General features: G+C 37.0%; 1 protein-coding gene across 2 annotated transcripts in view; it reads right to left on the bottom strand.

Moving 5' to 3' along the window:
* LOC124794541 (A-kinase anchor protein 10, mitochondrial) overlaps window positions 1–22,668 on the bottom strand; it is a 116,607-nt gene that overhangs the window by 76,451 nt on the left and 17,488 nt on the right. For both annotated transcript variants that reach the window (XR_007016586.1, XM_047258102.1), the window contains exon 4: window positions 7,687–7,810. Coding sequence is in view for 1 of the 2 variants with exons in the window: in XM_047258102.1 (XP_047114058.1) it covers window positions 7,687–7,810 (124 nt within the window). In the remaining variant the exon portion in view is untranslated. The remainder of the gene's footprint in view (window positions 1–7,686; window positions 7,811–22,668) is intronic.

The raw sequence follows: 22,668 nt of genomic DNA, 5'->3' as shown, positions 1-22,668 counted from the left end.
ATAATCACATTATTACTTGCTGCAAATTTGCATAGTAAGTCTCCATTCCCACTGTTTTATTCATGCAGTGAATATTTTCCAGAAACTCCATATGGACGTTCATTTCTCCCTATTTTTGCATTAAAATTTCCTCTTACTAGCATCAAGTCATATTTAGGTACTGTGCAGCATACTTTTTCCAAGTATTCGTAGAACTGTTCTTTAATTATATCCTCTTTTTCCTCTGTTGGTGCATGTGCATTCACTATAGATACGTTCCTAAATTACTCTCTTAGTCTGAGTCTGCACATCCTTTCATTTATGGGTTCTAGTAGGCTTTTCCTAACTCCCCTAGTTGTTATAAACCCTGTCCCAAGATGGCCTGTTCTTTCTTTTGATCCACTATATACCAATGAGTACTTGCCGTCTTATTTCCTGTAGCCCTACGACATCATAATTAAATTTTAAAATTTTATTGGCTATTTGTTTCATTTTTCCAGGCTGAAGCATTGTCCTCACATTCCATGATGCTACTGTCAGATCCTTTATCCATTTCCTTTACTGGGATCGTGAGACATGTTTTCCATCCAGCTTCCAAGGCTTCTGCTGAATTTCCGTAATTTTTTCTTTTCTTTTCTTTACAGTATGGGATTATTAGGCCCATGCCCAACCCCCAACCTAGAGGACCAGAATTTGTATTAGGTGTACTTCTCCAAGGAAGCTTTCTTCACTACGCCTCTAGAGCCCTCCCTGTCCTATGTTGTGGAACACACTTTGTCTGGTTCCTCAGTCAAGACCAATCAAGCTTGGGTGACTCTGCCAGTAGCTACGCTGTCGCCGGAATAACTCTCGACTTCAACGAAATACGCAAACCCTCCCGCCCGGCACTGAAGGTGCCTACTATAAGGCGGTGTCCCCTGGGAAGGTATCATCCTTTATTGCATGACTTCTATAATTTTCTGGAACAGTCTAGTTGTAAAATTGTTATTAAATTTACAAGGTCTTCCACAAGATCACAGTTTACATCTCCCAGTGACGTACATCTGTTTGGGCGTCAACTCCGCATTTGTAAACAACCTGACAGATAAAACACTGGGGCAGACTAGGGCTTGAATCTGAACTCTTGCCTTCCATGTCAGTTTCTAATACATGTTCATACTGAAATATTGTTATCAGTTTGAATAATGTTTCATCTGTGGATTTTCCATATTTGGCTATGGTTAACAGTTCTATTTTATAACTCATCTTAATCTACAGCATCCATTAAATATTCCTATCCATAAAGATGAAACATCATTGTACAAAATTTTTCTCTATCCATTTTGAACTGCATTTCAGATTTAGAATAGGAATCAAATGTATATACAGGATGGACAAAATAAAACTGACCGAGAAAAGACTTACAATAAGACTGGCGCAGGACTGACCCTTATTAATGAATATCACTGAAGACAGCCAATGCAAACAATGTGTGGCACAGTGCTTGATTGCTCTGTGAGACAAGCATAGCAGCTCTGCCTGTGAGATAGCTGTGATAACATTTTCAATGTTGTGCTGTAGTTCTTCCAGTGTGTGAGTACCAGTTCGAGTACACATTACCCTTCAATGTAGCCCACTGGCCTAAATCACAGGGGGAGAGATCAGGCAATTGAGGCAGTCAGCAGACAGCATTGCCTCTGCGGGCTGTACTCTCCTCACAGAACACATCATGTACTCAGGACAAGGTTGTCAAGGCCACATGTGTTGTTTCTCCATCTTGCTGAAAATATACATATAGTCATTCATTTTCTGAGAGATGATCCACATACGAATTAAACAATTTCTGGACTTAAAAGTCAGCATTAACAGTTTGGTGAAATAATCACCTTACAATGCAAACACCAGACACTACATTCTAAACATTAATTGTGAGGTTATGCAACAGCTCTTCAGAGTACTGATGGGGATTTTCTAAGGCATAATGGTGCATGTTTTGTGAGTTCATACATACTGAGAGACTGAAACAGACCTCATCCGAAGAAATGAAAACCCAATGACCCAAATGTCTCGATCACTGAGAAACCAGCGGCATAACTCAATGTGTGAAAGTTTGTCTTCATGCTTTAACTCATGCACAACAACAAATTAGTAAGCATACAGATGCAGGTACTTTTTTATAATCTTTCAACAAGAGAATCTCTTAATTTCCACCTGAACACATTAATGGCACTGAGATTTCATCAGGCTCTGTTCCCAGCTTTTCTTCATTCAAGCAATGCTTTCTGGTGTCCTAACACTTTTGAGATAGTTACAGTTTTTATTCACTATAGAGCCTGGTTTGCACCATTTGCCACATAGTTTTGAACTGCAGACTTTGCTGGAGGTTTTTATGAGTTGTGCTTTGCTTAACACCTAACAACAGACACAAACCATTTTATTGTGAAAACTATTTTGTGCTGCATTCAAATAATCACTAAACACATCTGCTCATCTCACTCACTCAAATACAATGACACATCGAAATACTCAGTACAGAGCATGAGGGAGAAGCACATGTGCCGACAAATGACAGCAACCAATTGGTGCACTGAAATCGTGGTTTCCAGCATTTTCTGAGATGAGCAGTTCTCCTCTCCTTTAAGAGTCAATTCCACGTCATTCTCATAAATACTTTCCAGATCAGTTTCATTTTGCCCATCCCATACAATAACTGGATTAAATGGAATTTAGCAACCGATGTCTTTCCACCGGGTTACATAACAGCTATTTTATGGTATATGCAAAGGCTTCATATGTATAACGACAGCAAGTGAAAGTACATGGGAAAATTTAATAATTACACTTTCTGAATTTCTTTCTTACATTCATGGTACAGGGCAGGAAAACAAAACAAATTTCAAATTTATATCACTATTACAGGTAACTGGTTACACATTCATAAACATGGATGTGTTGATATTGTCTTTTCTGTGTTAAGAAGTGCTCTCTTCTTCTCTTGCTCTTTTATCACAGGCAGTGATGTGCTGTAATGGAAATTACAATGCCATCACAAACTCATCTTTCAATAATACCTGCGAGACCCAGGGCACAATAATAGTTCCTACAGAAGAAACAACAACTGCATGTAATAGCATGTTAATTTTAAATGTGTGACTGCACTGCTGGTCATCTGTACAATATCAAACAAAACCCTTAATGCCAGGAAAATTGTCTGATAGAGGTAGCACACTGACAAAGCCATTAAACATAGATTCAAAATATTTAATTCTGTCAATAGGAGCTTCATCATTTTAACTCGTCAAAATTCATAATCATCATCAACACTGTCATTTTGACATGGCTTCATCATTTTGATTCAGAGATGAAGCAGCAGTCATGTGTCTAGATCTTCCTCAATGCTACTTATTCAACAAAAGCAAAGGACAAGAGTGAAGGCCAAACAAATGTGTGCTTTTTCCACTCCAACAAATAATGTCACCACAATAACACTTAAAACTGCAAATAGTAAATAAATGATGTTGGATTACACCTTCCTAAGTTTTTGGAAAGTCTACAGCCACTGAAGCCAATGGTAAGCTTACGTGCATACTTTTAATTCAAAAACTACTTTAACAGTTGTTTGCAAATGATATGTTCTCATTACTATACCTTTACCAAAAATACACTGTGATCAAAAGTATCCGGACACCACCAAAAACATATGTTTTTCATATTAGGTGCATTGTGCTACCACCTACTGCCATGAACTCCGTATCAGCAGCCTCAGTAGTAATTAGCACAGAGCATAATGGGGCACTTCGCGGAACTCGCGGACTTCAAACGTGGTCAGGTGATTGGGTGTCACTTGGGTCATACATCTGTACACCAGATTTCCACACTCCTAAGCATCCCTAGGTCCACTGTTTCCGATGTGATAGTGAAGTGGAAACATGAAAGGACATGTACAGCACAAAAGCGTACAGGCTGACCTCGTCTGTTGACTGCAAGAGACTGCCGACAGTTGAAGAGGGTCATAGTATGTAATAGGCAGACATATATCCAGACCATCACACAGAAATTCCAAACTGCATCAGGATCCACTGCAAGTACTATGACATTTAACTGGGACGTGAGAAAACTTGGATGTCATTGTCTAGCGGCTGCTCATAAACCACACATCACACCACTAAATGCCAAACAAGGCCTTGCTTGGTGTAAGGAGCGTAAACATAAAATGACTGAACAGTGGAAAAACATGTGGAGTGATGAATCATGGTACACAATGTGGCGAGCCGATGGCAGGGTGTGGGTATGGCAAATGCGAGGCGAACATCATCTGATAGCGTATGTAGTGCCAACAGTAAAATTCGGAGGCGGTGGTGTTATGGTGTGGTTGTGTTTTTCATGGAGGGCGCTTGCACCGGTTATTGTTTTGCATGGCACTGTCACAGTACAGGCCTACATTGAGGTTTTAGGCACCTTCTTGCTTTCCACTGTTGAAGAGCGATTCGGGGATGGTGATTGCATCTTTCAACACGATCAAGCACCTGTTCATAATGGACGGCCTGTGGCAGAGTGGTTACACAACAATAACACTCTGTAATGGACAGGCCTGCACCAAATCCTGACCCGAATCCTATAGAACACCTTTGGGATGTTTTGGAATGCCAACTTCGTGCCAGGCCTCACCGACTGACATTAACACCTCTCCTCAGTGCAACACTCTGTGGAGAATAGGCTGCCATTCCCCAACAAACCTTCCAGCACCTGATTGAACGTATGCCTGCGAGAGTGGAAGCTGTCATCAAAGCTAAGGGTGAGCCCACCATATTGAATTCCAGCATTACAGATGGAGGTCACCATGAACTTGTAAGTCATTTTCAGCCAGCTGTCCAAATACTTTTCATCACATACTGTATAACTAGAGACTTACTTTCTGGAGGACAGTCACTATTCCACCAATTCTGTTACTAAGACAAAAGAATCAGCATGTTACAACTCTGCCAGGTGAATTTCTTCCTTTGGATAACATCAAGTATAAATACCAACAGGGACATCAAATTTTAAGAAAATAATGCTACTTTCTTTTTTCTAAAAATTCACCACTACATATGCTAAAATATATTATGCACATGTGCGTAATCTCGAGCCACTTTAAGAGTATTTGATAACGCGCCACCAAGAAAAACCTGATTAGCACCTTTGCAGATACATTGCCATTTGAAGTGAAAAAGTACACACTCTTTGTTTTATCTTCACTCCTGTTCTTTGCTTATTTTGAATCAGCAATATTGCACATCTCCAGACACACACATTTACTTCATCTCTGAATCAACACAGTGGAGCCATTTCACGAGACAAATTAGTGAGTATCAATCAGTAATAAAACAATTGTCTGTTGACATAATTCAGTATCGTCTCCCTGGGTTTCACAATGTTACCCATGGCTGAAAATTTTCCATACGTAAAGAGTGTTGTTTAATATTTTTCCCGTAAAAAACAACCCAATCACAAGATTACACCCATTGTAGTGCTACATGCTGCAATTGTTCTCTTACCTCTTCTCCAGCAGCAGCTGTTACATCCCTAGATTTTCTTTTCTACAAGAAGTACTTTCCCGACTAAATTCATAGACCAGTAAAAAAGTATGGTAGGCAAAGAATGTCCAAATTCACATGAAATCAAGGAAATGAATTGTTTCGAATTTACTTTGAAATCATTAGCTAAATGTTTCACTTCAAACTCCACAGTTGAAAGTACCTAAACACCACATGGAAAATGATAACGTGGGTTTTATAAAAATTTCTCATTGTCACCCACTGCTGGAGACTGCAATAGTAGCTTAGATTAGATGTTATCATTCATTTTTCTTGGAAAGACAATATTACATTATAAAACACCTGCAAAACTAATGGGTGATCTCACTTAAAAGTTCCACGCTATTAGGCCATGGTCGATGTATAGAACTTTCTCCTAACACTTCCTCTCCGACTGCAGGAGACATCTTTAGAGGTAAAATGGCGGACTGCAGTTTGTCATTTTACCCCTGAAGATGCTTCCTGCAGTCGGAGAGGAAACGTTAGGAGAAAGTTTTATGTATCGACCACTGCTTAATAGCCCAGAACTTTTAAGTGGCGTCAGTGCCAGCCATCAAAACTTACAATGTCTGATTATGGAGTGATACCTCATTCAAACAGAATGTGTACAACCTACAGATGCTGAGCAGATGGAAAGTCACTTTGAAGCCTGGTTTAAGAAAGACAGAATTTGTAGGAAAGTCTTCTGAAGTAACAATCAGCTAATGGCCAAGACAAACTCTGGATTATAAGACATTATCTATCCCTTTGCCATAATGAAAGAAACATCATCTTAAAGTTCCTAAACTAGAGATTCAACTGTGCTTCTTAAGTTGTGTGTGTGTGTTTGTGTATGTGTGTGGTGTGGAATACATTTACTACATTGCTGCTGATGCCTAAGTATTTGAGACTCAGAAGATTGTTTGCCCCTGCTATTGCATGATATAGTGGAGAATCCTCACATATATTTTATGACATGGTGTATTTTGAAGCTGCTTCTTTCTTACAGTGTACTCAGGTACCAAATCAATAATGTCTACAGCCAAGTTCTAAAGGTACATTCTAGCATGTGAAGTATGTTTTCATAATGCTGTGTTCGATTTGGATGAGATTTCTTGAGCCTTCTGGCTGCAAAATCATTAAAGTCTGTAGGTGGTGCAGCTACTTATAATGACATACTGCACAAACATCCAGTCAGATCTTGATAAGACTTCAAAGAGGTTCCAAGTCTGGCAACTTGCTTTAAATGCCCAGAGGTATAAAACTGTGCACTTCACAAAATGCACAGAAGCTAGTATAGCATGACTACAGTTTCAATTCACACAAATACCTGGGTCTAAACAATTTTTGGGGATATGAAATGGAATGATCACACAGTCTCAGTAACAGGTACAAGAGATGGAAAACTTCAGGTTATTGGTAGGATACTGTCAGTCTACAAAGCCGACAATTCACAAAATATGTGTACATCCCAGCCTAAAATATAGTTCATGTATACAGTACCCATATGAAACAGGGCTAACATATGCATAGCATATGCAAAGTAGGGCAGCACAAACGGCATCAAGTTAGTTTGAGTCACAGGAGTAAAATCACTGTTATGCTGAAAAACCTGAACAGGCACTCTCTTGAAGCAGATGTTAATTATCCCAAACGATTCTGTTTACAGTGTATCAAGAACCAGTATTAAGTGAAGAATTTGGGAATATTCTACAGTCCCTACATATATCACAAAGATAAAATTAAAATAATTACAGGATTCCAAGAGGCATTTCAACAGCTGTTCTTCCTGTCCTGCATAAGTGGAAAGAATACAAAGAAACCCTAATGTGTGGTACAATGGGATTTATCTTCCAACATGCACTCGATCAGCAGTGGGGCCAAGATATCAAACTTAAGGACTACCAATGGAAAGTGAGGGTAAAAAACTTTTACCAACACTAACTCTGCTGCAAAATCTTAGGGCCCTGTGCAAGTAATTCCAAAAGTTACAAAGAGATAAGCTTAACATAATACCCGACGGACTGAGAGGAAGAAAATTTTGCACTGAAATTTGTAATTATGTAACATATGTATTACAGTCTCTCAAATGTCCAGTGATGCAACTGCAGACAAAGTAAATTAAGAATGAAAATGTAAATCATAAGTAAAATTCTTAATTGAATCCACTTACCTCAGTGAAATAAAACAGCGCATTATCATTGTACAGAATATCAGTAAGTAAAACATTTCCACTCGTCAGAACATCTATCTGATGCTTGCAATGATAATCGCTTCGCAAAAAATCATTGAAGAAGCTGAAACCAAATTTATTTCAAAATAAAATGATTCAAATTTTCAGTGATATAAAACATTGGCAAGAACTGTGATACTGCAAACATTAGAAGATGGTGAGAGGTTGGTTGGTTGGTTGGTTTGGGGAAGGAGACCAGACAGCGTGGTCATCGATGGTGAGAGGTTGAGGTAGTGTTAACATTGTGTGTATCTATATTTCTGGGTGACTACACTCTCTTAATACCTTTGGACAGATGGATAAAGAAAGAGGATGGTCTAAATGGAACTGGAATATGGAAGTTCACAAAATTAAGGAATCTCAAGGACTGCAAGTGGGAGACTGGGAAGACTGTCAAGACTGGGTACCCAGTAAGAGATAGCAGCAGCAATAACAAATTTGGCTGTAGTGGTGGTGGTGGCGGCAATAACATAAAAAAACATTAAACGTAAAAAAATAAGGCTCAAAAGTGAAAATGAAGATAATACTAGAACCAAAAATTGCTCAAGCAATATTTACAAACAAGATACGGAGCAGACAGTAAGTCCATAGCCTGCTACATCACTAGCTTTTTCTTGAAAATAAATGGGTAATCATAAGAAATAAGAAAGAAATTTCGAAAAAATTATGGTTTGTGGCAAATATGAGTAATGTTTTACTACACACACACACACACACACACACACACACACACACACACACACACAGGAGAGGGGGAAGGTCCTCTTCATTTGTTTCACTACTAGCCTACAGCCACTTGTTTTAATTTTCAGTTATCAGTGTGTAGTCACAGAAATTTTGCATTTATTTATACAGTTTGATAGCTCTTGCTCCTGATACAAGTAGCGGAAAAATCAATATTATGAATACAAATGGAGAAATCACCAAAATACAATTGTGATTGAACAATACATTAAAAATGTCCATTCATTCACTTCATTCATTGCACTCTGCAAACCCCATCATAAAGATAGCCTTCAGGGATGTGGATGAAGTTAAGGTGTACATGGCATATTTGTCAGAAATAATTAGCATCAAAGATTTAGGTACATCTGTGAATGATTTCTAAAATTATACCAAATCTTCTGAAAAATCTGAGCATAAAAAAAGCAAAGTGTAAAAAATTCATCCACAAGAGCTCCAAATTTCAGTGCAATTTATATTAGGCCCTATTACAATCATTTAATCCAACTCTCCTGTTATGAAACAGTAACAGAAACATGTTGTCGCAAGCCCAAACTGGCTAATGTAGAGTACTGTAACTAACAACTAGAATTAAGAATTACTTTATTTACATTTGCAAAGCATTGCCTATCAATACAGAGCTGGTCTACACAACAAACATAAAGTGTGTAAAAAATATTGAATGCAGCTCCTTGAGGATAAAATCAAGCATTACCAGGAAGAAGTGTCTATATGCTGCAAAACATGACTACGAAGAATGAGGAAATGGGTCCTAAATAACATCTCTAAGGATTAAGGAAACCAGTCTGCACCGATCCCATTATTGAAATTAGATGAGCATGTCGTGCAGCTCATAGTAGCCAAGTCTGCTACTCTCTGGACTAAATATGTTTCACGAAGATTAACTAAGGTCACTACTGACATGTGACTAGAAAGTCAACTAGTCATATTGGCACCAACTAGGAGCACTCAGATCTGGGCTGAGACTACTGTAAACAAAGCTTTGCTGAGGTTTAGCTTTCCTCATGTGTCCTCTCAAACTTGTCAAGGCCTGGTAAGTGCAGTGTACTGTGGGTAGGAATGTCAGATCCCCTACAACCACAAAGAAAATTCTGGAAAGTCTGAGTGAAAGCATATTAAAAAAAGGGAAATTAGGGTTTAATGTTCTGTCATGGAAGAGATAAAGCACAAGCTTGAATGAGAAAGGTGGGGGAAGGAAACAGGCCATGTTGTTTTCAAAAGAACCAAACCCAAATTTACCTCAGGCCATTTAAGGAAACCACAGAACACCTATATCTGGGCGGCCAGATGGAAATCTAACTCACTGTCCTCCTGAATGTGAGATAAGTGTCTTACCACTGCTCCATCTCACTTGCTTGCAGAAATTTAGGTAGTGGCTTCAGGATGTAGAGCACAACCAGCTGCATTGACACTTGGCTATGTCTGAGACACCACATACCTTAACATTCCAACAGCTTTAACTGCCTTTTATTTTGAGACAATGAACTGCAAAATTTTAGGATTCAACAATAGTTTAGAGCAGATGGAAGAGAAACTAAATAAAATCAAAGAGGATATAGTAAGATTATCAGAAGTAAGGCAAAAAATTACGATTAAACTGAATTAGAACACATGTTTTAATATGGAGGGACAGAAATAAATCAAATGTAACTTTACAGTCATCAAGATAACAAAAAGCAATATCACCATTACTGAAAAATGTTGGGCATAACAGCAAGACTTGATTCCAAAGTCAACAAAACAAATTCTACTTAAATCATCCAAATCTACACACCACTGTGATTGTATTCTGACAAGGAGGTATAAGGCCTCAACAACGAGTTACAAAAATAGTTAAATGTGGTCTCACAGGTTTTCTCACCATGACTGATTAATAGAGTGTTTCCGCCAAGTTGTTTCCTTTTTATGCACAATATTTCAACTATTGACCCAGCTCTCTTCTTCAGTCCTGTAAGTTTTGCTATTATGTGTACTCACTGCCTGGGTCCCAACCTGATGAAACTACTATAGGTCCCATGTAACTATTTGTAGCTGAGTCTGATTCCCAATGCCCACAACACCCTTTGATGCTCTTTTAGTTTTTCATAGCTCACTCTGAAGTTCCATGGAATGCATATTCTCTCAGTGTTTTCCGACTCTGGCGGACGTTATGGCCAATGAGATTTTAATTGTGTTCTTGACCCCAAACATTATTTCAATTGAAATTGCCATTCCTGTTTATTAGGCTTTTGACATCTTTATTTCGACAGACTCCTTAATTATGTTGTCCCAAAAACGTGGTGTTTGCATCTCTACACTGGTCTCATTTCACTACATTTCACAATTATATTCAAGGCGATGCTCAGCGACAGCTGACCTGCTTGGCTATTTTAGTCAGGTATGTCACATGCATTATTTGCATCTCTCCTCAACTGGCCCGATAGTCGGCCCAATGTGAGACAGACCGCATTCACATGGAATGCGACATACATTTGGCTTTCAGAGGCTTAGATTGTCTTTAAGACAAGAATCCTTTTTATCTTAGTTGAAGGAGTGAAATACACTGGATGCCATATTTTGGTACGAGTCTAACAATCTCTCTGGATATTGGGCCAACACAACGTAGGTAAGCAATTTTTGGCTTCTCTCCTTCAGTCTCAACCCCTTGATTTTGACTTTATTGACCATTCAATTTGATGATTTGAATACCTGTTCCTTCAGAACACTATTCATAAGTGTTGTAATTGTTTGGTGATGCTCTCCTTGTCTGCAAGTGTTCAAGCTCAATCGACCAAAATCCTTTGCACAAAATTTTTTTGTAATGGATGGTGATGTCTCGGGGCATGGAGATAGTGTGGTAGGTTTCTGATATATACTATGATCTAGGAGCCCATCCATTCTTCTCTTAACCAACAAACCGAGGAAAGGTAAATGGCCCTTTTTTTAAAGTTCTATCATGAATTTTATATTACAATTGATAGAGTTTAAATGTTCCAGGAACTCTTGAAGATTTTCTGGTCCACATCACCACATATTGATAGAAAAACATTGGTTCCAAGTTGGCAAATTTTAGTGCATTTGCTTCAAACCATCGGTTTGTTTCTAATATTTTCTGATGAATAGGAAATAAGTACATTTCAGAAAGTGCCTACAAATTTAGAACACATTGAGTCTGGCACTCAATTTATTAAAGTCTCCTCAAGCGTGACAGCCATCAGAGTTGGAAAATGTTGAGAGAATTTACATTTCACAGGATACCAGGGTGAGCTCTGAGAAACAAAAGGGCATCAAAGGTGTAGTGGGGGCCAGGAACTGAACCTGGCTATAAACAGCTGTGAGAGACTAACAACAGTTCACAGTCAGGTTTGAGTCCAGGCAGCAAGTATGTGTAACAGCAAAATTCGCAGCACTTTAAGATCGCCGAGTTGGTCGTCAAAATATTATGCATAAAATGGAGACAACAACTTTAAGTACGTTATTTAGCTGTTAAATGACCACAAATCACAATACAAAAGAATATTGGAGGTTTTTAATGCAAAAGTACAACAAAAACTCAAGAATGATTCTCCAGTTGGGAAATTTGGATACAACACCAGAAATGAGAAGAGATCACGATTTGACACAGATATTATATTAGTAGAACTTGTCAAGGATAACATGTTGGCACTCAATACATTCTACTTGAAAAAAAAAGTGAATAAAGACTTACAAAGGTCCACTTTGAGTCACAAATTAACCTATCAAACAATAAAGACAATGCAGAGGCAACAGCCACAAACTTTTTATAAACTGCAAATGGTCATAGACTTGAAACTTCCTGGCAGATTAAAACTGTGTGCCAAACCGAGACTCTTAACTCGGGACCTTTGCCTTTCACTGGCAAGTTTGGAAGGTAGGAGACAAGGTACTGGCAGAATTGAAGCTGTGAGGACGGGTCGTGAGTCATGCTTGGGTAGCTCAGCTGGTAGACCACTTGGCCGTGAAAGGCAAAGGTTCAGAGTTCGAGTCTCAGTCTGGCACGCAGTTTTAATTTGCCAGGAAGTTTCATATCCTTGCACACTCCGCTGCAGAATGAGAATCCCATTCTGATTCACAGACTTGTAAATACAAACTACAATTAGACACAGAGCTGGGAGGAAAAGGACTCGTATGGCAGAGATTTGGAAATTTATATGCTAAGAATGTATTTAGTAATAGAGATATACACAACATTAAGTAAAGCAAGACGTTCAGAATTTAAAAAAATGAGTGTTATAGAGGCATCGATGAAAGGGGCAGTTGTGTAACAAAGGTATTTATGCCAACAAGAAATATGGTGCAAGTACAAGGAAAATAAAATGAAAGGGCAATAAAATCTGAAGTAGAAGTAGACCATTACCAAAATGAAGGCCAGAGCGTTAAACAATTACACAGAAAACACAATAAAATACAAGTATATTGGATTATGCAGAACTATTTGGAAATGGCTTTGAAAGGATGTGAGAAGACAATGAAAATTTGGAATAAGAAGTAACTGAAAACAATAAGTGTATGAAGAAAACAAAGAAAGAAACACTTTCTTCACATTTTTTAATTGTTCAACAAATGAATCAGAAATACAGATACACAATAATGAAAATAATGACATTTCAGAAGGAATGGCAGATAAGGTGTGTATCGCAGTTTCAGATATGGAGAAAGGAATGGCACCTGGTGATGGCGTTTATAATAGAAATGATTACAGCTGGAGGAAAAATAATACAAAATGTGCCTGTAAAATTAGTTAAGGAATCCTGCAGAAGACAATTCCCCAAAGCTGGAACAATGCTGTAATTTTCTACTTTACAGCCAAGAAGACATCTCAATTAGATAAAAAGAACAAGTTGCCATCAATAATGGAACTAGCATGATGGATGACTTGGAAGTCTTTGACGATCTTGGAAAACAGCAAAGAGACAAAATACTGGCCATTATTTACCCTTCTGCAGGCGAAATTGTAAGTGCTGTCAACAGACACAAATAAAAGTACAAACTATCCTAATTTCCAGAACTGCTAGTTCCAAAAATAGCATAGGCTATTTGTACCTTTGTATGTACCTATGTATATTGTTGTAACATGACAGTTCTAAAAGTCTGGCTTTTTTTTGTGTAATTTTTATACTTGTGTTGGCAGTGCTTAGAATAATGCCTCCTGAAAGTAAGTACTGGTCAGCCATTCTGTCCCCTCTTAATTTTATAGTCCTCTCAAGTGAATTTTCCTCTACATAAAATTATAAACTGGAGCAATGAGTACAAATCATAGGACTGAGTAAGTATTTGACACATTTTAAACAAAATCTGGATTAACAGCTTTTGAGAAATAAGGCACTGATTTAAATTACGATAGTATACCGAAGAATATGTGTACATAATTGTCAAAGCTTTCACTGGACTTCATTTGGCTTGTGGTAAATGTGTACCACCTAAACTGTCCTCAGCAGAGACAGTTTTCTCATCCTTATTCTTGGAAACTGAAGAAGGGATGTTTGTTAATAAAGCATATATGAATTACTCTTGTTCTGATAATGATGCTGTACACTCTGCCTCTAGTACAGTAAAATTAAACTGTACACGAAATAACTCAATGGAAAAGTTTGAATGTAAACCTGGCAATTAATTAATAATGTACAATAGCACACTGAGATTAAAATAGAACTAAGTTACAATCAAGTCACAGAATTTTTGAGTTTCGGGCAATTGAAGGTTACAACTGATTGGACAGAAAAAGAAATGAAGAGAAGAGGAGAAACGGAATGGAGAACTTTTAAACTAAACACAATTTTTAAAATTAAGCTTCTGATTTGGGTGAAATGAAGATTTTAAAAAACAAGTTTTGCCTTACAGTACTGAGACTTGGATTTTTAAAGTACAAAACATTCAAAACCTGAGGGTCTTTAATTTTAGTATGCAATGGAAGATGCCTGCTGGGAATTACTAGAAGAGACAGAAAAACTACAAAATGGATTAGAGCTGAGAGAGGAATGCAAGAAAAAGGACACACATGTAACCAGGCAAATGGATGATACGACAGATCAAGAAAGTCATTTATTGGTCAAACAACTGAAGATTCCGTTGAGAACCTACTGAAAGATGCGTAGATGATATTAGGATATGTGTGGGAGTGCATGGATATATATAACTCAAGATTTTAACACATAGGAAAGTGTATAGGAGACCTGAATCCAGCCGTGAGTGTCAAATGGCTGCTGGTGATAATAATAACGACCAATACAATTGCAAGAAAAGGAAAAAGTACAAGAAAGCTAATGTTTCTAATATGAGCTATGAAGAATAAGAAATAATGTCATAACGTAACAGTTATAACAACAGAAAGTAATGGAAGCTATTAATGGGTTCAGAAGCTAGCTGTGACAAGGATATGGGAGGAAGGAGGTGAAATAGGATGTATATCATTAATATATATCATTATACAGAACTAACACACACAATATCACTATTAACAAATCAGATAATTTTTTTAAATACATGTTTGGACTAGCTTTAGTTTAGCACAGAGTGGTAAATGAAGATTTAAATTATTACCTCACATTTTAAACTATGATCATGGCCACTTCAAAATGATCATCACAAATTCTAAACTGAACAATGTTAGTGCGTCAGCAAGTTTGTTATTACACAAAAAGAAACAGTTAAGATACATTCAACAATTACGCACAGATTTAAATTGGAAATGCCACAAGTAATTAATAACAACATATTTTTTAAAAAAATTCAGAAGTGTTATTCAAGTTGAAGAAACATGAAGGAATACTGGATGGAACCACATTCCATTCATCACATTTATTCTAGAAGCAATTAAATGAGGGAGTGGAAAATGTGTCAGCAACCACTGAAAATGTAAAAGAAACAAACAATTCCTGACATTGTTTTGCTGCCCTCTTCTAAATACTTAAAATTTAGAACAAATCTGAACTAACACAGCTTTTCTCATTGACAAATGCTAGAAGTAGAACTCTTGAAGAAACAGGACTACAAATGTGTCTTCTCATTCAATAATTTGGAGTACTTATTTATATAAACCATGTTCTTTATTTGATATATAGAAAAAGGAACAGCTAAAAGTGGAATCTGTGTAAATATTTCATATTGTCATAAATTGCAAAATAACATAAATTTCTAATATACAACATGGACATTCATTCTAAATCCACATTTAGCCTTTCATACTTACTGCACATGGATATAATGGTCCACTCAATGACCATAGCAACAATGGGGCAAACAGTTGCCATTCTGCACTTATAATTTTCAAATACACAATTTATATCAATGCACGTATTATTATACATCCACAAAATGAATAAAACTTTAAAAGGTTATGTGGTTTTAAAGAGAGTAGGGAGAAAAGTTGCTATCTTCAACAGACAACTAGGAACCATAAACAAAAGTAAACTCCACTGCAGGCTGTTTGAAGGTTGCACTTCTGAAGGCAATGTTACAGGCAGAACTCTGCTGTGAAAGATAATTAGTTTACAAACACGTGGTGCACACATCTACTGCTTGTTCAAGAGTTCATAACAACTGACATGCTTATTTTTGACCATTGGTTCCTTATCTCAAAACACTCAGTTCAGAATCCTCTATTATCTACACACATTTGGTCCTAATGGTTTGGAACATCCTGTATATATTAGCTGTGAACATGGAAGATTTCAGGTCTCTTGGGTAGAAGCATTCCCTTTTGGGAAGAATGCACAAAATATTAAACTAACTCCACTTAAGTCCTTGGATAGTGCTTGCAGATGGGATGTTACCAAGCAGAAACAATAAGTGTTGAGAAAAGATATTGTGTAATAAAATGCATAAAATGATGTCAAGGAATGTCAGTGATAACAATAGGCATCAATCCTTCAACATTTTATCTCTCTCATCATCAAATTAAAAAGCTGCATGAACCAGTCCATAAGGACACAACCTCAGTCACAAAATTAGAAAAACATGAGTTTTTGTCAGGATAATACTGCTTCGGGCTAACCTGATTTGGTATTGGGTCATTCCGTGTCAGGTGGCCTAGATTTAAAGAAGATCCCTTCTCGATCCTCTCCAATTTTTATGAAGTTTTTGCATGATGTATGTACACACGCTTTACATAAAGCCACACCACATTCCAGCTCGATAGCAATGCTTTTGTAAAGGCTAGTTTTTCCATATCATTAGAGATATGATGTAACAAACACGTTTGCTTTACTGTTGCTTGTGATTTAAGAGGACCCCATGCTGAAACTTTGTGATTCTGCTCAATGTTTGGAGGAACAACAACCTAGTTGCTGAAGAAGTGCTCAGTGTACAGCAGATTTATCACAATTTGCTGTCAAAGTGGCACATAAAATATGTCATAACAAATTTGGATCATGCTTTGGCAACTTGTATCTTATGATAGGTCCAGCTGTTACCCACGGCTACATTTGCATATCAGTATTTTTGTTATGACAGGTGATAGTAAGAAAGAAAGAAAGAAAGAAAGAAAGTAAACAAGCTATTGTACATGCAATAGTGTCAGCTACTCCCACATGTCTGCCTGTTTGGATAAGTGTAGCATGCTGGTGCATCTATGCATCGTGCTATTGAAGTAGCTGTACATTATACAGTATGTACATTACGCAACAAATTGAATAATTTTTTTTAACATGGTCTATGTTCAATGATGTAAATAATGTATTCCATCCCTACTTCAGGCTTTTAAGTGTTGACTTTTCCTTTTTTTTTTACTTTCTAAAGTAGCTTACATTTCTCCTCAGGGTTCACGCTATCTCCGTACTAAATTTGATCGAAATTGATTCGGCAGTTTAATCAGGAACACGTAACAGAGTTACTTTCATATATATTATATTAAGTACAGAAATCCGGATTTCAAACATTGAGGATTGTATAAGCATTGTATTCCTTATGCTGAATCACATTATGTAGAACGTATCAATCAATAAAAGCATATTCAAAAACATGATAAATTTCAAAAGTCAAACAATAAATAGATTTTTCAAAGAGTAAATATATGTCCCTAATTCGTTTAATATTCTATAAATCAATAACTATAGTTTACTACCCACTTTCCAAAGTAGCATATTTTCTTCCTTGGCTTTCAAGCAATCTCCTTACAAAATTTCGACAAAATTGGTTCATCAGTTTCATTATGAAAAGGTAACGGACAAACACAATTTTGCATTTATAAAACTTCAAATTATGATACTACCTTTTTCAATGATCCACTTTTGATTCAATAAAACCTACATGTTGCCCCAAGCTATGCTCTCATTACCTGTGAAAATTCTGTGAAAATCTTTCTAGAAGTTTTGGAGATTAGAACTTTTGGACAGACGCGATGCTTTTAGACAAAATTTTGAATTTCCATTTTTTAAAGCATAATTTTGATGAAATAAAGCCTATATATTGCCCCCAGCTAAGCTCATGTTACCTGTGAGAGCCCCATGATAATTTGTTCAGTAATTCTGTAAATGAACAAGTTCACACAGAGATGAAAGGTTTAGATAAAACTTCAAGTCACAATATCTTTTCTCCGTGATCCAATCTTGATTATATAAAGCTACATTCCAGTTACCTGTGGAAACCCCACAAAAATATGTCAAGTAGTTTTTGAGATTAGCGTGTTAAAACATGAAGACAGACACTACTGTCTTACAGTTTCATTATTAGTATAGATGAATTTCTCAAGTTGAGTTTTTCCTCATTTGCTTGCAGTCAGCCAGCATGTCCGAAGTCTATGCAAGTAGAGTCTTGATTATTCAAATAATTACCAATTACACAAGGTTAAAGTCGATTTGGAATAACAACAATATGGAAAGGATGGATTACTACTCACCACATAGAAGTGCTGTTGATTGAGGACAGGCATAATGTAAAGGACTGCTAAAATATGTAGCTTTCAGACAAAGTCCTTTTCATGCAACCCAGTGCCTCCTCTATGTGCTGAGTAGTAATCCATCCTTCCATACTGTAGTTAATCCTTTCATGGGTAATGGGAAGATATCTTCCCACATACTATAATATCCTCCAGGGTACAAAGGACTTAACATTCCCACATCTAGCTGTTGCTGCCATCTGTGGACTAGAATTAGAAACATGTGAAAATTCCCGCCGCTGCCAGCAGTCACTATGGCAACAACAGATGGTGTACTATATGTCTGTTGTGCTCCATCTGGTGGCAAGTAGACGTCGTTTTGATGTAATTTCATGATTATTGCTTGTGTATCTGCAGACAATGGCATTTGTAAGTAACTCCACAATACTTATTCGATATTTTAATGCATGAAAGAAATTTGCTAGTAAATTCTAACACATCAAAAATATGTTGTAAACATGTGGTAAAATTTGCTCCCACGGCCCAAGTTGGTCATATGTCTGGCACTATTTCAAACTTTTTGTGTAGATGATATGTTTACTGATGTGTTAATAGGCATATTCACTTAGCTTAGGTATTTCTCATTGCAGAATAATTTTACCAGAGAGGAAGATGTGCTGGAATACCTCTTTTCACTTCCTGAGACTGAGTCAGTTTCCGACAATGTTTCAACTGATGAGGAAAGTAAAATACTGAGCATCCACCCACAATTTCCTCCAACTTTTCTACAACAAGTGCCTTCAGTAGGAAACAATGTTTCATTCCCACAGTCAAAAAAAATTCCAGATTTGAGTGATAGTCATGAGAGTGCTGAAACTGCTTGGGATGAAACACTGCCTCAGTGTTTCAGTGTTTAGACATAGCTTCTGTTAGAGAAAGCTTAGCATTGCTAAAGAAAGCATTCTCTAAAATGAATTGTCCATATGAGTATTTTCTTGAGATCTTCAATAAAATATCATTCAGAATACTGTCTAACAAACAAACTTGTATGGATCCCAACGGCGACACAATTTTCAACTGAGCTCAAACACCTGTAAGAAGGAAGATCTGGGTGGACACGACAGACTTTGAAATAAAAGCATTTATTGGGCTGGTTATCATTATGAGCATCCACAAATTGCCACATTTATCAAATTAGTGGAGTTCAGATACCCTTCTGCAAGCTGCATCAGCGTCGAAAGTGATGATTATAAAACAGTTCAAAAGAATTTTAGAAAACCATCATCTGAACTATAATACGAAGGCAGTGGGGAAGGGTGCTCATGGATATCAAACTATATAAAGTGAGATCCCTGACTGATGCCCTAAATGGTCATTTCTTAGAGGCATATAACCATTCAGGCAGATTATCTGTTGATGAAGCAATGATACCCTTCAAGGAAAGATCGAGCATAAAAAAATATATGCCCATGAAGTCTATAAAAAGGGGGTACAAGGCCTGGTGCCTGGGGCTGATGCTAAGACAAGCTATCTGCTGAACTTCGAGATCTATTGTGGAAAAGGGGAAGACAATATTGTCAATATTCCTCTTGGTGAAAGGATTGTACTTGAATTGTGTTCATCTTTGAAAAACAGTAAATGTAGTGTTGCATTTGACAACTATTTGAGAACGATATGAAGCCAGACAGCGATTGCTAAAATGGTGGCGCAGAATTTTTTATTTTCTGGTTGATGCTGCCATTGTGAATGTGTTTATAATGGATGCACCAGTCACAGGAAATGTAGAGCAGCTAACATTCCGTTTACAGGTGGCAAGAGAACTACTATCAGGATTCTCATAAAGGAAACAACGTCCAGCTGTATTCATTTTAAAAAAAAAGCAGACAGCATTGGTGTTCCTGATGAACTCAGACCTTTCAAATGAGAGTGAACGTCTGCCAAAGAAAATTGTGAAGTATAGATGTTGTTGTATGTGCAGTACAGGAAAAGAATTAAAAAGAATGAGAAAAATATGCTCAAATTGTAATGTTGCTTTCTGTGTAGATCCATGTTTCAGACTGCTGCATAACATTCAGCAATTGAATTTTTGTTAATATTTTGTGAGTAAAAGATAATCTAGCAATGATGTAAATTTTTTTAATTTTGTTTTGCAGTGTCAATTATTTACAATAAAAAATTCCTAAAAATTTTATAGTATCATCTCGCGGTCTGAGAGAAGCCATCTTCTCACATAAATTTTCAATATAATGGGTGCCTAAAATTTTTTGTTTTTGCACAGTATGACATAGTGGTTCATAGCAAGTCACTGAACTACAAACTGTCACCTGTAACAAGCTCACAAAAATGTGCCCACGAGAGGGTTAATCCATCCTGGACTTTAAATTGTTTGAAATTAGCAATTTGTTTTACCTTATACTGACCCAATATGTGTGTTACAGTTTACATCTCAATCACTGTTGCTTCACGATATTTGTACAATCTGACCGATGATCATTGTGAAGAAAGAAAATTAGAACTGACAGTAGCATGTCTTTAGTTTTAACAAGTGTTAATTTACGGTGTTTTAAATATCTAAGGGTAGACCTTTTATCATTTTTTGAAGAAAAAGTAAGACCAGATGTTTTATGTACTTGTGACCACTGGCTGATTGAAACAGAAGGTGACAACTACAGTTGAATTGAATATTTGGATATCGTACTGAATAATTACAACCCATGGTGGTGAGTGCGGTATGCCAATAGAAATCTTAGGCTAAAGGAAACTGATTTAAAAACTTTTGTACAGACATGGATCTTGCACTGGTTGCACTATTGATAAGAAATTTTGATCCCATTGTTATCTCTGAGCACATTCACCAGTCGATAACTTTGAAAACTTAGAACCGTATAGAACTGTATAGATGGAGAACTGTTTATCTTTCCTTATACACCTTAAGTCTCACATTGTATTGTGTAGTGATTACAGTGCATATACTGGTGGTGGAAGTACTAAAGAGATGGTATTTATAAGCGTAACAAACAGCCATGGGCTGTTTGTAGCAAACCACCTCCCAACAAGGAGTGACACCTGTATAGACACTTATCACCAACCTCAATACTTGAGCATGTAATATCACTGTATGCCCTAGTTGAACTATTGAGAGCAGATCACAGTGTGCAGTAATCGAACTCAGTGTGAAGAGCAAGAGAGGCATATGACACTCCAGTTACACATCCAGTAAAAGATTTATCAGAGAAGAGAGACTAAATGATCTGAAAGCAGCACTATCTGGTGCAAACTGGCAGAAGAAAATAGCAGAAATAGGGGTCAGTGACTCACTTCAATGTCTGTTACAAACCTTAAGAACAAATTTTGATTACATGTTCCAATAACTCCATGGACAATCCCGTATGCACATCACAAGGTAGAGAAGAACTATTGAGGAGAAGATATGGTCTGCACCTGAACTACATGAATTTGTTGTTTATTATTTGGAGACCATATGAAGAGTTGTAGAACTTCCAATTGCAGATCTACTGTATGTTACATGAACTGTAATTACTTACAAGTCACGAGAATTTACAGAGAGTGAGAGGATGGTCCAAAAAAGAAATGCAATGACAGATTTATTATGGAGGCTCATAATCCATATAAAGCAACTTGGTATCTGATAAATGAGCACAGGAAGAAACCTACTTCCACCAGAAATTCCTGCAGTACTTTGTTATAATAGTGAAAAATACCATGTTTAAGCCTCAGACCCAAATTTAGATCCTACAGATCATAAAAAATAGGCTTTTGGACTATTACACATTGGAAATAAGTACATCCTAACAACATCATAAAAACAGTGATTTCAAACAAGCGTTGAGAGAGTGCAGATATCTATGGCATGTTCTATAGAAAATTATGCTGGAGCTTGCTTAACCTCTACTCACAGTAATCAACAAATATTTTATCCTTCGCTGTCTTCCCAGAATTTCTGAAAATGGAACAGACAGAACTAGTCTATAAAAAAGGTTACCATGTGAAGTGTTCAGTTTCAGAATAAATTCAATAATTTCCCTTTTGGCTTAAGTTACAGTGTCTGTAAAGAAATACCAGATTAAAGTTGCTCTGAAAAAACTATTCCACAACACACACTGTGATGTTCATAAAGGAAAATTGACAATTACAGCAATAATGGACTTAATTAACACGGAAGGCAGGGCTTTGAAGACACTGACACTGTGAACCCAGCAAAGCATTTTACTGCACCTCATTTGACATACTGCTTAGTAAGCTGAAGTGTTATGTAATTGAAAATGTTGTTATAACAACTCTCCAATCTTATCTTGAAAACCGAAGACAGGTATGTCAGTCCATGGAGCAATCTCTCAAAAACA

The sequence above is a fragment of the Schistocerca piceifrons genome, chromosome 1 (genome assembly GCF_021461385.2).
Source record: "Schistocerca piceifrons isolate TAMUIC-IGC-003096 chromosome 1, iqSchPice1.1, whole genome shotgun sequence".
Classification (NCBI taxonomy): Eukaryota; Metazoa; Arthropoda; class Insecta; order Orthoptera; family Acrididae; genus Schistocerca; species Schistocerca piceifrons.
This window is presented reverse-complemented; position numbering and strand designations above follow the sequence as displayed.